General features: G+C 43.3%; 2 protein-coding genes and 1 long non-coding RNA gene across 5 annotated transcripts in view; 2 read left to right on the plus strand and 1 right to left on the minus strand.

Moving 5' to 3' along the window:
- The window catches only part of LIPA (lipase A, lysosomal acid type), a 200,977-nt gene extending 191,384 nt beyond the window's left edge, over positions 1–9,593 (minus strand). Inside the window, exons 1-2 of one of the 3 annotated variants that reach the window (XM_054522613.1) lie at positions 9,489–9,593; positions 7,741–7,872 (exon numbers count right to left, since the gene is read on the minus strand). The gene's annotated coding sequence lies outside the window, so the exon portion shown is untranslated. Of the gene's footprint in view, positions 1–7,587; positions 7,873–9,488 lie in introns of all 3 variants that reach the window. The other 2 variants (XM_054522614.2, XM_063727654.1) reach the window with 2 other exon arrangements.
- LOC134762063 (uncharacterized) lies at positions 1,460–7,008 on the plus strand. Its single transcript, XR_010141588.1, has 3 exons — positions 1,460–1,914; positions 3,113–3,201; positions 6,986–7,008. It is a non-coding gene; the product is annotated as an uncharacterized LOC134762063 (long non-coding RNA).
- A 90-nt stretch (positions 9,594–9,683) lies between the features above and the next one.
- IFIT5 (interferon induced protein with tetratricopeptide repeats 5) lies at positions 9,684–14,884 on the plus strand. The gene is given in 2 exon segments (NM_001132766.1): positions 9,684–9,754; positions 12,180–14,884. Coding segments are annotated over 2 exon segments (1,449 nt in total). The 5' UTR covers positions 9,684–9,749; the 3' UTR covers positions 13,624–14,884.
- The last annotated feature ends 688 nt before the right edge of the window (positions 14,885–15,572 follow it).

The raw sequence follows: 15,572 nt of genomic DNA on the forward strand, positions 1-15,572 counted from the left end.
AAAACAAGACCCCGTCTCAAAAAAAAAAGTTCTCTCCAAATGTATACAGCTTGTGATTTTATGTCAACACTATCAATAAATAGCTTTCAGTGCAAGAAACCAAAAATACTGTATAAACAGGCACATATTCTTCCCAAACCTCATGCAGTTTACAATCTAGTGAGAGATACAGATAGCAGTACAGAGTCAATTAAAGGTTAGTTTTCTTCATGAAGATGTTTTAAGTTTAATTCAATGTGAAAGGGTTCCAAGGAGTTTATCTTGTTTTATGCCATTTTATTTGAAGCACTACTTACTAAGTCATTTGCTGATATTAATCTAGTTAAATCAAGAAATATTACATGAAAATGTTGCTAAATCAGAGATCATGGGTAACAATCACCTTTGATTATGAATAATCACATTTTATTGAAAGGCAAGGCACAACAAATAATATTATAAGAAGGAAAAAATAAAGAAGCAATGTTATTGATCTTTCATTCTTGTATATGTTTTAGGGGAGAATATACTAGTTTCTTTTAGTGGCTGTAACAAATTACCACAAACTTGGTGACTTAAAATTTCACAGATTTATTTTCTTACTGTTCTGGAGGTCAGAAATCTGAAATGGGTTTCAATGAGCCAAAGTCAAGGTATTGATGCAGCTACACTCCTCCAGAGGCTCTAGGCAGATAGCCTTTTCCAGCTTCCAGAGGCTGCCTGAATTCTTTCATCCATTTTAAAAACCAACAGTGTAGTAGCCTCAAATCTCTCTCTCTGCTTCCTTCTTCACATCTCCTTCTCTCCTCTGACTCTTTTGCCTCTTTTTTCTAAGGATGCATCAGGTCCACCTGCATAATCCAGAATAATTGCCCCATCCCCAAATCCTTGATTTAATAAAATCTGCAAAGTCTCTTTTGCTATGTAAAGTAGCATGTTCACAGGTTCTGGAGACTTGGCCATGGATACGATGGGGGGGGCGGCATTATTCTTACCACAGAGCACCCCAAGAAAATATCCAAATTTTGGGCTTCCAATCCATTTTGCTTCAATTATTTAATATTTTTACTCCTTCCAGTAGACACTGATTTCATCCATTGTCCTTAAGAAGGTAGGACACAGATTATGGCACATCTCACATTAAATGCTAAATTTTCATTGAAAATACATTTTTTGATTCAACTTTTATTTTAAATTCAAGGGTACATGTGCAGGATATTCAGGTTTGTTACATAGGTAAACGTGTGCCATGGTGGTTTGCTGAACAGATCATCCCATCACCAACAGATCATCCCATTGAGAGGTGAAGCTGGCTGGGCTTCTGGGTTGGGTGGGGACTTGGAGAACTTTTCTGTCTAGCTAACGGATTGTAAACAGACCAATCAACACTCTGTAAAATGGACCAATCAGCAGGATGTGGGTGGGGCCAGGTAAGGGAATAAAAGCAGGCCACCCAAGCCAGCAGCGGCAACCCGCTCGGGTCCCCATCCACACTGTGGAAGCTTTGTTCTTTCGCTCTTTGCAATAAATCTTGCTGCTGCTCACTCTTTGGGTCCGCACTGCCTTTATGAGCTGTAACACTCACCGCGAAGGTCTACGGCTTCACTCCTAAAGCCAGCGAGACCACAAACCCACCAGGAGGAACAAACAACTCTGGACATGCCACCTTTAAGACCTGTAACACTCACTGCAAAGGTCTGCGGCTTCACTCCTGAAGTCAGCAAGACCACGAACCCACCAGAAGGAAGAAACTCTGGATGCACCTGAACATTGAAAGGAACAAACTCTGGACACACCATCTTTAAGAACTGTAACACTCACTGCGAGGGTCCGCAGCTTCATTCTTGAAGTCAGCGAGACCAAGAACTCACTGGAAGGAACCAATTCCAGACAAATTTTGGTGACCACGAAGGGACTATCGCCCATTGCCAAGCGGTGAGTACCATTGGACCCCTGTCACTTGCTATTCCATCTTATTTTTCCTTAGAATTTGGGGGCTAAATACTGGGCACCTGTCGACCAGTTAAAAGCGACTAGTGCGGGCGCCAGACTAAAGACACGGGTGTCAGGCTTTCTGGGAAAGGGCTCTCTAACAACCCCCAACTCTTCGGAGTTGGGAGTGTTGGTTTGCCTGGAACCAGCTTCCACTATTCCTGTACTTCCAGGCTGAACCAAGGGTTGACAGGGAGGAAAGCCATTCAGCTCCGGGGTCCTGACAACAAGTTCATTGACCCTGCGGCCATGAGTGGAACTCTCAAAGTCATGTCGCCCAAGTGAGACTCGCCCATCTATTCTATCTACCCTAACCCTTGCCTCCTGGGTCCTAATGCCTGCCAGACAAACTTCCTCTTGCCTCTCTTCTCTGAGGCTAGTCCCGCTTCTAAAAACCACTCCCTGTCTCTGGTGCTCTTCTAGTTTCTCCTATAAGAATGATTTCTAGTATAAACTTCTGGACTCTGTTACCATCTTTAGGCACCCAGGCTCACCAATGAGAAAGACATTGATGGGCCCAAAGCCCCATCATATGGGGGACTATCTGGAATTTTAGGATCCCTCCTCAGACAAGCAGGCCTAACAAAAGCTATTCCTGAAGCTAGAATACAGGGAGCCTCAGAAAATTGTATCCTTCCTATTCATATAAACGAAGACAAAAGGCATTACTCTTCCAACTCTGGAGCTCCCTTCCCTCCCTCAGGGTATGTCATAACATCTTTATAGGACATGGGTAAGGTCCCAATACCAACAGGAGAATACTTAGAACTCTAACAGGTTTTAGAGAATGCGTTGGTAAGGGCTACTAAGTCCGATTTTTCTCGGTCCTCTTTGTGGTCTAGGAGGACAGGCAAGGGTGCAGGTTTTCGAGAACGTGTAGGTAAGGGCCACTAAATCCAACCTTCCTCGGTCCTCCTTGTGGTCTAGGAGGAAAACTAGTGTTTCTGCTTCTGCATTGGTGAGTGCAACTATTCCAATCAGCAGGGTCCAGGGACCATTGCGGGTTCTTGGGCAAGAGGTGTTTCTGCTCCTGCATCAGTGAGTGCAACTATTCTGATCAGCAGGGTCCAGGGACCGTTGCAGGTTCTTGGGCAGGGGGAGAAACAAACAAACCAAAATCACGTGCGGTTTTGTCTTTCAGATGGAAAACACTCAGGTATCAACAGGCTCACCCTTGAAATGCATCCTAAGCCATTGGGACCAATTTGACCTGCAAACCCTGAAAAAGAGGTGGCTCATTTTTTTCTGCGCTATGGCCTGGCCCCAATATTCTCTCTCTGATGGGGAAAAATGGCCACCTGAGGGAAGTATAAATTACAATACTATCCTGCAGCTTGACATTTTCTGTAAGAGGGAAGGCAAATGGAGTGAAATACCTTATGTCCAAGCTTTCTTTTCATTAAAGGAAAATACACAACTATGCAAAGCTTGCAATTTACATCCCACAGGAGGACCTTTCAGCTTATCCCCATATCCTAGCCTTCCTATAGCTCCCCTTCCTATTAATGATAAGCCTCCTCTAATCTTTCCTGCCCAGAAGGAAATAAGCTAAGAAATCTCCAAAGGACCACAAAAACCCCAGAGCTATTGGTTATGTCCCCTTCAAGCTGTAGTGGGTGGAGAATTTGGCCCAACCTGGGTACATGTCCCCTGCTCCCTCTCTGATTTAAAGCAGATCAAGGCAGACCTGGAGAAGTTTTCAGATGATCCTGATAGGTACACAGATGTCCTACAGGGCCTAGGGGAAACCTTTGATCTCACTTAGATGTCATGCTAGTGGTAGATCAAACCCTGGCCTTTAATGAAAAGAATGTGGCTTTAGCTGCAGCCTGAGAGTTTGGAGATACCTGGTATCTTAGTCAGGTAAATGATAGAATGACAGCCCAAGAAAGGGACAAATTCCCTACTGGTCAGCAAGCCATCCCCAGTATGGATCCCCACTGGGACCTCAACTCAGATCATGGGGACTGGAGTCGTAAACGTCTGTTGACCTATGTTCTAGAAGCACTAAGGAGAATTAGGAAAAAGCCCATGAATTATTCAATGATGTCTACCATAACTAAGGGAAAGGAAGAAAATCCTTCTGCCTTCCTCAAGCGGTTATGGGAGGCCTTAAGAAAATATGCTCCCCTGTCACCTGAATCACTAGAGGGTCAATTGATTCTAAAATATAAGTTTATTACCCAATCAGCCACAGATATCAGGAGAAAGCTCCAAAAGCAAGCCCTGGGCCCTGAACAAAATGTGGAGGCATTATTAAACCTGGCAACCTCGGTGTTCTATAATAGGGACCAAGAGGAACAGGCCGAAAAGGAAAAGCAAGATCAGAGAAAGGCCGCAGCCTTAGTCATGGCCCTCAGACAAACAAACCTTGGTGGTTCAGAAAGGACAGAAAATGGAGCAGGCCAATCACCCGGTAGGGCTTGTTATCAGTGTGGTTTGCAAGGACACTTTAAAAAAGATTGTCCTATGAGAAACAAGCTGCCCCCTCACCCATGTCCACTATGCCGAAGCAATCACTGGAAGGCACACTGCCCAAGAGGACAAAGGTTCTCTGGGACAGAAGCCCCCAACCAGATGATCCAACAACAGGACTGAGGGTGCCTGGGGCAAGCGCCAGCTCATGTCATCACCCTCACTGAGCCCCGGGTATGTATAACCATTGAGGGGCAGAAAATTGACTTCCTCCTGGACACTGGTGCAGCTTTCTCAGTGTTAATCTCCTGTCCTGGACAGCTGTCCTCAAGTTCCATTACTATCCAAGGAATCCTGGGACAGCCTGTAACCAGGTATTTCTCCCACCTCCTCAGATGTAACTGGGAGACTTTGCTCTTTTCACATATCTTTCTTGTTATGCCTGAAAGTCCCACACCCTTATTAGGGAGAGATATATAGCCAAAGCTGGAGCTATTATCTACATGAATATGAGGAATAAGTTACCCATTTGTTGTCCCCTACTTGAGAGGGGAATCAACCCTGAAGTCTGGGCATTGGAAGAAACAAACTCAAGCTCTAGCCTTAAGCCTTCCCAAAGGATGAAACTTTTCTTTAAACATCACAGAGATAGCAGAAATAGCTCGTGGGGTCCTTACTCAGACTCGTGGGACAACCCCACAACCAGTGGCATACCTAAGTAAGGAAATTGATATAGTAGCAAAAGGCTGGCCTCACTATTTAAGGGTAGTTGTGGCGGTGGCCATCTTAGTGTTAGAGGCTATCAAAATAATACAAGGAAAGGGTCTCACTGTCTGGATACTCATGATGTAAATGGCATACTAGGTGCCAAAGGAAGTTTATGGCTATCAGACAACCGCCTACTTAGATACCAGGCGCTACTCCTTGAGGGACCGGTGCTTCAAATACCTATGTGCATGGCCCTCAACGCTGCCACTTTTCTCCCAGAGGATGGGGAACCAATTGAGCATGATTGCCAACAAATTAGTCCAGACTTATGCTGCCTGAAATGATCTCTTAGAAGTCCCCTTAGCTAATCCTGACCTTAACCTATAAACCGATGGAAGTTCATTTGTGGAGAATGGGATACAAAGGACAGGTTATGCCATATTTAGCGATGTAACCATACTTGAAAGTAAGCCTCTTCCCCCAGGGACCAGCACCCAGTTAGGAGAACTAGTGGCAGTTACCCGAGCCTTAGAACTGGGAAAGGGAAAAACAATAAATGTGTATACAGAGAGCAACTATGCTTATCTAATCCTACATGCCCATGCTGCAATATGGAAAGAAAGGGAGTTCCTAACCTCTTGGGGAACCCCCATTAAATAACACACAGAAACCATGGAGTTATTGCACGCAGTGCAAAAACCCAAGGAGGTGGCAGTCTTACACTGCCGAAGCCATCAAAAGGTGAAGGAGAGGGGAGAACAGCAGCATAAGCCACTGGCAGAGGCAGGGAAACACCAGCAGAAAGGAAAGCGAGAAAGAGACAGAAAGTCAGAGAGAGAGAGACAGAGAGAGGAAGAGAGAGATGAAGAAGTCAAAGAGAAAGAGAGATAGAAGTAGTAAAGAAAAAACAGTGTACCCTATTCCTTTAAAAGCCAGGGTAAATTTAAAACCTATAATTGATAATTGAAGGTCTTCTCAGTAACCCTATAACACTCCCATACCACCTTGCTGTCAGTGTAAACAAGGGCGTAGCCCAAAAGCACTGAGGCCACTGACAACCAGTAGCCTTCCTATCAAAAATCCTTACCCAGCAGGTTTCCTAACAGGGGATCTAAATCTTAATTAATTACCACACAAAGGTCCGACCAGATCTAGGAGGAACTCCCTTCAGGACAGGACGGATAAATGGTTCCTCCTGGACAATTAAGGAAAAAAAAAAACACAACGGGTATTCAGTAAATAATAAGGAAACTCTTGTAGAAGCAGAGTTAGGAAAATTGCCTAATAATTGGTCTGCTCAAATGTGCCAGCTGTTTGCACTCAACCAAACCTTAAAGTACTTACAGAATCAGGAAGGAGCCATCTATACCAATTCTAAGTTAATATGGACTGAACGAGGTCTTATTAATAGCAAAGAATAATTGAAATCCCAAACTTACAAGGTTTTCAACTAACGTAAAGTTTGCTAAAAGTTAACAGTGTAACATGCATTATCCTACTACCACACACTCTCAAAGGATTACTCAGACAGTTCACATGAAATAACGAAATCTATTCTTACTCTACAATCCCAAACAGACTCTTTGGCAGCAGTGACTCTCCAAAACTGCCAAGGCCTAGACCTCCTCACTGCTGAAAAAGGACAGTGCAGCTTCTTAGGGGAAGAGTGTTGTTTTTACACTAACCAGTCAGGGATAGCACGAGATGCCGCCTGGTGTTTACAGGAAAAGGCTTCTGAAATCAGACAACGCCTTTCAAACTCTTATACCAACCTCTGGAGTTGGGCAACATGGCTTCTCCCCTTTCTAGGTCCTGTGGCAGCCATCTTGCTGTTACTTGCCTTTTTTGGGCCCTGTATTTTTAACCTTCTTGTCAAATTTGTTTCCTCTAGAATTGAGGCCCTTAAGCTACAGATGGTCTTACAAATGGAACCCCAAATGAGTTCAACTAACAACTTCTACCGAGGACCCCTGGACTGACCTGCTGGCCCTTCCACTGACCTAAAGAGTTCCCCTCTGGAGGACACTACAACTGCAGGGCCCCTTCTTCGCCCCTGTCCAGCAGAGAGTAGCTAGAGTGGTCATCGGCCAAATTCCCATCAGCAGTTAGGATGTCCTGTTTAGAGGGGGGATTGAGAGGTGAAGCTGGCTGGGCTTCTGGGTCTGGTGGGGACTTAGAGAACTCTTCTGTCTAGCTAAAGGATTGTAAATGCACCAATCAGCACTCTGTCAAAATGAACCAATCAGCACTCTGTAAAATGGACCAATCAGCACTTTGTAAAGTGGACCAATCAGCTCTTTGTAAAATGGACCAATCAGCAGGATGTGAGTGGCACCAAATAAGGGAATAAAAGCAGGCCACCACAGCCAGCAGCTGCAACTTGCTTGGGTCCCCTTCCAAGCCATGGAAGGTTTGTTCTTTCGCTCTTTGCAATAAATCTTGCTGCTGCTCACTCTTTCAGTCCCTGCTGCCTTTATGAGCTGTAACACTCACCGCAAAGGTCTACGGCTTCACTCCTGAAGTCAGTGAGACCACGAACCCACTGGAAGGAACAAACAACTCCGGACGCGCCACCTTTAAGACCTGTAACACTCACTGTGAAGGTCTGCGGCTGCACTCCTGAAGTCAGCAAGACCACGAACTCACCAGAAGGAAGAAACTCCGGACATATCTGAACATCGAAAGGAACAAACTCCGGACACGCCATCTTTAAGAACTGTAGCACTCACCGCGAGGGTCCACAGCTTCATTCTTGAAGTCAGCAAGACCAAGAACCTACTGGAAGGAACCAATTCCGGACACACCATCACCTAAGTATTAAGCTCAGCATCGCTTAGCTATACTTCCTGATGCTCTCCCTCCCACCACCCCCAACTCCAACAGGCCCCAGTGTGTGTTGTTCCCCACTGTGTCCATGTGTTCTCATCATTCAGCTCCCACTTAGAAGTGAGAACATGCAGTGTTTGGTTTTCTGTTCCTGCATTAGTTTGCTGATGATAATCATTGGAAATACTTGCTCTGTATTTAGATTTCATAAAACTTGCAACTTAAAAAAAGCAGAGTCGTATACCTAAGTTTTTCCAAATGCAAGTTTTCTATTAACTTGATTATCAGTTTTTAAATTTATATTAAATTAAAAATCAGGTTCTTAATAGCCACATGTGACCGGCAGTTTCTGTATAAGACAGTACAACTGTTAGAAGTGATTGCTTTAAATGAGGCACTCGCTTCAGGCACTAAGTCTTGGGGGGTGGGGGTGCCAGAAGCTCAGTGATCAAGGTAGACAATATTTAAATGCAGTATGTTTTTAAAAATTCAAAATCAGGCCAAGCATAGTGGCTCATGCCTGTAATCCCAGCACTTTGGGAGGCCACGGTGGGCGGAACAATATTTAAGGTTTAGAAAAATATTTGAGCCCAGGTGTTGGAGACCAGCCTGGGCAAATGACAAAACCCCACCTCTACAAAAAATAAATTAATTAGCCCGACATAGTGGTGAACGCATATAGTCCCAGCCACTCAGGAGGCTGAGGTGGGAGGATCGCTTGAGCCCTGAAGGTTGAGGCTGCAGTGAGCTGTGATCTCACCACTGCACTCCAACCTGAGCAACAGAGTGAGACCCTGTCTCAAAAAAAAAAAAAAAAATCAAAATCAATGCAAAAGATGAATTATGGACAAGATATTGATGTTTTGAATACAGACATTAACTCAATCAGGGTAAGGCCCGTGTCTGTTTTCTTTATTGTTATATTGACAGTACTTTGAACAAAGTCTGGGTCTTACAGTTGTTTGTCAATATTTGCTGAATGAATTCAAAGGGGACAAAATGTTTAAGGTATGGGTGTTTGACATTTTTTGCCTAGATCCCCAATACCACTCTCGTCTTTATTGGGTCCTTATTACACAAAGCACCATTGGCGAAGGTATGGAAGAGAAGCAGTCTCCTACAATTATGGGTAAGAGTGGATTTTTAAAGCTATTTGGCAATATCCGTCAAAACTTAAAATGTATATAGATTTTAGCTCCAAATTTCTGTAGTTTACACCCAACAGAAATAACAGCATAGATGTATAGCATTGCAGTGTTGCTTGTTGAATCAAAAGACTGGAGTGGAAGCAAGGACTTCAGTTTCCGCCTATAATCCCAGCACCTTGGGAGGCAGAGGTGGGCGCATCACTTGAGATCACGACTGGGTGACACAGTGAGACGCTATCTCAAACAAACAAACAAACAGTTAAACGGGCAGCATGCGAACTCAGCGTACTCAGAGAGGCAGATAAAAGCCGAGACCAAAGAGCAGGAGCCCAGCTGCAAATTCAACTCCGAAAGACCCTGGACTCCGCAAACGTCTGGCCGCGGCTCTTGAGCTCTTAAGTTTAGGTTTCTGAAGCTTACGTTTAGTTTCGATTTCTTAAGTTTCGGTTTCTGAGCGCTCGGCATCTGATTCAATTTCCAGTTTCCTGTTCTTGCTGGGGATGGTGTCTCTCCTTTAACAAAGACACGCCCCGCGGCGGAGTCCCAGGGCCGCCGAGGCCTGGCGCGCACGCGCACGCGCACGCACACGCCCACCGCGCGGGTTCCAGAGGTCCCAGGTGCTGAGGAGAGAGAGAACGCGAGGGACTGCGCCGCCCGGACGGCCTGCAGAGCGCTGCCATCATGAGGTAAGGGTTTTCCTCGGCCTCTCCTCCCAAGCCCTGCGTCGGCCTTTGTTTCAAACCGGGCTTCTTTTATTCATTTCCAGCGCAGTTCTGCGGCCTTTTCAGAGGCCGAGCCCCTAGCGCCCGGCAACCGGGCATCTGCGTTGGGGACCCTCCCCGGGCGCTCTGTCCCGGCGCGCGGCGTCTGAAGACGGGCCTGTCGGGGAGGGTGGCCGAGTGCACGCTTCTCTGGAGTCTGGTCCCTACCCAGCGCCTAAGGAGGCCGGTCAGGGAGGAGGAACAGGAGATGCTCCCCGGGAGCCTGCCCCATCCCTGGCGTCTGCGGTCGGGACTGTCAGGGCATGTGCCGGGCGACGCTCCCTTGGGAGGCCTGTCCACCCATCGCGACCCGACGGCTCTTCTCGGCAGCGGCGACGGTGACCGTTCTGGGCCCGCGGCCGCCGCCTCCGGGAAACTGATCAGCGCCTGCAGAGCCCCCAGGCGCTGTTCCGGGGGCCGCTGCTACGTGCCACGGGTCTCCTTAGGCCTGTCGCGTGCCTCTCTTTCCAGCTGCCAGTCCCTCGGTGTGGCATACGCGATTTCGCCGCAGCCCTCCAGGCGTCACATTCGCCTGCCACTGCCAGTTTGCCTTTCTGATTTCTGGGTCTGAGTTCTTCCCTTCCCGGGAGCTACCTCTGTACCAAGCACAGATTGTTATGGTCCCACCCAATCCTGCTGTTTTATGAGGATTTCTTTATCTGTCTCCTTTACTGATTTAGTATGATGGCGTCCTTTTCTTGATCATTTTGTATCCCCAGGGGCTAGCACCCTGCCCTGCACGTGGTTAGTGAACCTTCCGCATTTAATGAGTTGAGGAATGAGATATTAAGGTCTTGGACTCTAAAAGCAGATAGTCCCTTGTTCTAAATCCTGGCTGAACTGCTACTAGTTGAGTGACCCCAAAGTTTCTCAAACTCTGTGAATCTGTTCCTTATTTGTAAAAATTAATGGTGTCCATCTCTTGGGACTGTGGAAAAGGACAGTAATAAATCCTATCAGTTGACTGCTTAGCACATAATACTTGCACAATAAATGTTAATTATTCCCATTATAAGTTAAAAAAAAAGTTTAAGTGCCACCCACACATCTAACTTTATTTTTGAGACGGAGTCTCGCCCTGTCACCCAGGCTGTAGTATAATGGCTCCATCTCGGCTCACTGCAACCTCCGCCTCCCGGGTTCAAGCGATTCTCCTGCCTCAGCTTCCCATGTAGCTGGGATTACAGGCGTGTGCCACCACGCCTGGCTAATTTTTTGTATCTTTAGTAGAGACGGGGGTTTCACCATGTTGACCGGGCTGGTCTCGAATTCCTGACCTCGTGATCCGCCCGCCTCAGCCTCCCAAAGTGCTGGGATTACAGGCATGAGCCACAACGCCTGGCCACATCTAACATTTGTAAGAAAGGACAGTGCTATCAGGAAGGGGCTTGAAAACAACAATAACAACAACAACAAAAAAACAAAACACAACAGCAACAACCACCACAAAAAAACAGAAAAAGACGCCCGGCGTGCACCGTATATATGCAGGATGGGGAGGAAAAGGGCTCAGCCCCATTGGGGACTGTCTCCCAAGGACAATGAAAGACTGCTTCTTCCTAGCAGAAGAACAGAATTACCGAAAGATACATGTTACCTCTTCTGATGCAATAGCTTCTATCTTATCAGCTTCCCAAAGACAAAGTTACAAAATTAAGTAGACAAAGTTTAAACAGTAAAAATTCTCATGGTGTCCAGTTATGCATAAATTCCAGAGCCTGGACAAACCACGTCAGTACCTGATTGAATGTCCCTTTGAGATCTTACAACCACATCCATAATACCTGAGCAGCCCTCCTCATCCTCCTTGGGCTGGGCTGGTAGAGACCTTCAAAACAGGTTTTTGTTTTAGGCAGGGGGCTGGTAAAGCCATGTTGTTGTGGATTTAAGCAGGCTGTAAGGACATGGCATGTCTTGCCCATATTTTTGGTACAATTACACTAGAGAAAGGAACAATTACCAAGGAGCAATTTTACCAGGTTTCCTAGTCAGGATCAGTACTCATAATACAGAAATGAAATTTTCTTATTAATTATTGAATATGTATATATTCATTCCTAATTTTCAACGGCTTAGTGATTGCCACAAGGAAATAGACACATGTAATACAGAAAGCTCTGTCATCTCTCCAGAACTGTTTTTGCAATAAATAGTGAGAATTGAAATGAAATATTTCTAGGATATAACTGTATATAGAAGAGACTCTAGTATAAAGTTATGGGAACCTAATGTTTTAACTGTAAGATCAAATAGGGATAAAATTAGTTGTTATGCAAAGAACAATATTTAAGGTTTAGAAAATTATTTCTTGTATTTCTTCAAAAATTAAAAAGTATTTTATCTTTGACAGTGAAATTCCTAAGGACACCTTGAAGGCCCTTCTGTTGGAGTTAGAATGTCATTTTACATGGAATTTACTTAAGGAAGACATTGATCTGTTTGAGGTGGAAGATACAATTGGGCAACAGCTTGAATTTCTTACCACAAAATCTAGACTTGCTCTTTATAACCTATTGGCCTATGTGAAACACCTAAAAGGCCAAAATAAAGACGCCCTTGACTGCTTGGAACAAGCAGAAGAAATAATCCAGCAAGAACACTCAGACAAAGAAGAAGTACGAAGCCTGGTCACTTGGGGAAACTATGCCTGGGTGTATTATCACATGGACCAGCTTGAAGAAGCTCAGAAGTATACAGGTAAGATAGGGAATGTCTGCAAGAAATTGTCCAGTCCTTCTAACTACAAGTTGGAGTGTCCTGAGACTGACTGTGAGAAAGGGTGGGCACTCTTGAAATTTGGAGGAAAGTATTATCGAAAGGCTAAAGCGGCTTTTGAGAAGGCTCTGGAAGTGGAGCCTGACAATCCAGAATTTAACATCGGCTATGCTATCACAGTGTATCGGCTGGACGATTCTGATAGAGAAGGGTCTGTAAAGAGCTTTTCTCTGGGGCCTTTGAGAAAGGCTGTTACCCTGAACCCAGATAACAGCTACATTAAGGTTTTTCTGGCACTGAAGCTTCAAGATGTACATGCAGAAGCTGAAGGGGAAAAGTATATTGAAGAAATCCTGGACCAAATATCATCCCAGCCTTACGTCCTTCGTTATGCAGCCAAGTTCTATAGGAGAAAAAATTCCTGGAACAAAGCTCTCGAACTTTTAAAAAAGGCCTTGGAGGTGACACCAACTTCTTCTTTCCTGCATCACCAGATGGGACTTTGCTACAGGGCACAAATGATCCAAATCAAGAAGGCCACACACAACAGACCTAAAGGAAAGGATAAACTAAAGGTTGATGAGCTGATTTCATCTGCTATATTTCATTTCAAAGCAGCCATGGAACGAGACTCTATGTTTGCATTTGCCTACACAGACCTGGCCAACATGTATGCTGAAGGAGGCCAGTATAGCAATGCTGAGGACATTTTCCGGAAAGCTCTTTGTCTGGAGCACATAACCGATGATCACAAACATCAGATCCATTACCACTATGGCCGATTTCAGGAATTTCACCGTAAATCAGAAAATACTGCCATCCATCATTATTTAGAAGCCTTAAAGGTCAAAGACAGATCACCCCTTCGCACCAAACTGACAAGTGCTGTGAAGAAATTGGCTACCAAGAGACTTTGTCACAATGCTTTAGATGTGCAGAGTTTAAGTGCCCTAGGGTTTGTTTACAAGCTGGAAGGAGAAAAGAGGCAAGCTGCTGAGTACTATGAGAAGGCACAAAAGATAGATCCAGAAAATGCAGAATTCCTTACTGCTCTCTGTGAGCTCCGACTTTCCATTTAAATACATACTCTAGGAAATTAGCTCTAAGTTTTTCCCTCCATTTTGGGTTCTTCTGTTTTTTTTTTTTATTGTTTTAATCCATTGTTTATTATAGAGCTAATATTTATTGAATAGTTATTGTGTACCAAGCATTGTACTAAATACTTTATATGCATTATGATGAATCTTGTGCGGTTTTCTTTCTTTTTTTCTTTTTAATTAAAATACTATAATCCGTTGAGAAATAGCAATATTCTAGCTATTGTAACTTCTAAAAATGGTATGGCCATTAGATCTGTGCTTTTTATCTCTGCTCTTTAAATTTCTCATATTATATAGTAAATATATTCCTACGTAAACCTTTCATACCTAGATCAAGAATACTCTTCCAGGAGTACAAAATTACATTATTGATAGTTAAGCTCTTAATTCTGTAGCTTGCAAAAGACAGCACTTTTTAGTTACAGATGTTTTGACTTTGAGGAGGATATTTAGCTATCAATCTAATAGTCACGTAAAATATCTTTTTTGTTGGAAAAAAGTTTATAATAAAAAAGTTTGTCATCTTTAGTGACTTCAATAAAATGAAAAAACTAGAAGAGGAGAAAAAGGATTTCCTCAAATTTTAAATATGTAACTTCAGGGATTCAATCCCCAAATGTTTATTAAGTAGCTAGAAATAATTTGTGGAAAAAAATGAATAATGGAAAATAGTGAGTCTCAAATTGTTCTCTTTTTTTTTTTTACTAAAACAAATCTGCAATGAATCTAGATGAATTTCCAACTAAAATTACAATATTTTTAGATTAAAATTATTGAGATATAAAGCAGCCATTGGGAAATTGGGAGAAATGATAAAGAAATGGAAAAAGATGTCCCTAACCTACACCCATAGATTACCAAGGTTTCAGTGTACTAGTTTTGAATCTGTTCTGAATGGAGTTTTTATAGCCTCAATTTCTGGCCTTTGGCTATTTTAGCATTTCAAAGTGACTTCTATGAAGCTTTTTTTTTAAATGTGAAATTTTCAGAATGTTGTTTTTTTTCATGTAGATACTCCAGGAAGAGTTAAGCGCTGCTTTCAGTTTTAATATCCACCTTGAGGGGTCGCTGCTTGAGGGCTCTTATCCCAGGGGACTTTTTAATTCGGATGTTACTTAATGTGGCTTCTCTAATGTAGTTTCTTTGATTACAGACTACACAATTATGTACCATCACAGTATTAGTGGAAAAGTACCATGTGATTTAATTCTCCATTCCTCCAATGTAACTCTTAAAATTATTATGTATGTGTGTGTGTTTTACTTTTTGTTTTTTATCATCTTTAAAATTTCTATTATGGTTTGATTGTTATAAAAATAATGAATTCTCACTGTAAATTTCAAAAAAAAAATTACAAAAGTATGTGAATTTAAAAATGAGAGCAGTCCCCTCACCCTATCACAGTTCCTTCCACACCCTCAAGGTAAACTTATAACTTATAACTTATAATTTGATATGTATCCTTCCAGATCTTTTTACTATACGTAATCAGACATACATATATACTGCAGTGTATCTCATGTATTAATTTTTAAAAATCTTTTGTTTTACTTAATTCTGTTTTTTTTAATTATTATTTTGTTTGATCTATTAAGGAAGAACAAGGAAGGGAATGATCTTTACTCAAGAATTTCAGAAAGTCAGCACTGAAGTCCTGACCTATCAGTAGACACATTTGTCCCTTTCAGATATTTTAGGATATTCTAGCAAAGCAGGCCATTTCTCCCCCCTGAAAGTACATAACTTCTATCACTTGCCACATAATTCAAAAAACTCACATTAAGGGGTTACTCAGACAGTTAATCATAGAAAAGATTATTTGCTTCATCAGTTAACTTGTTTTTATAAATCAGGGCTGTGTTCATACACAGAAGGGGCCTGAGATTTCTGCACTTTAAACAAGCTCCCAGGTGAGGATGCTGTGGCTG

The sequence above is a fragment of the Pongo abelii genome, chromosome 8 (assembly GCF_028885655.2).
Source record: "Pongo abelii isolate AG06213 chromosome 8, NHGRI_mPonAbe1-v2.0_pri, whole genome shotgun sequence".
Taxonomy (NCBI): Eukaryota; Metazoa; Chordata; class Mammalia; order Primates; family Hominidae; genus Pongo; species Pongo abelii.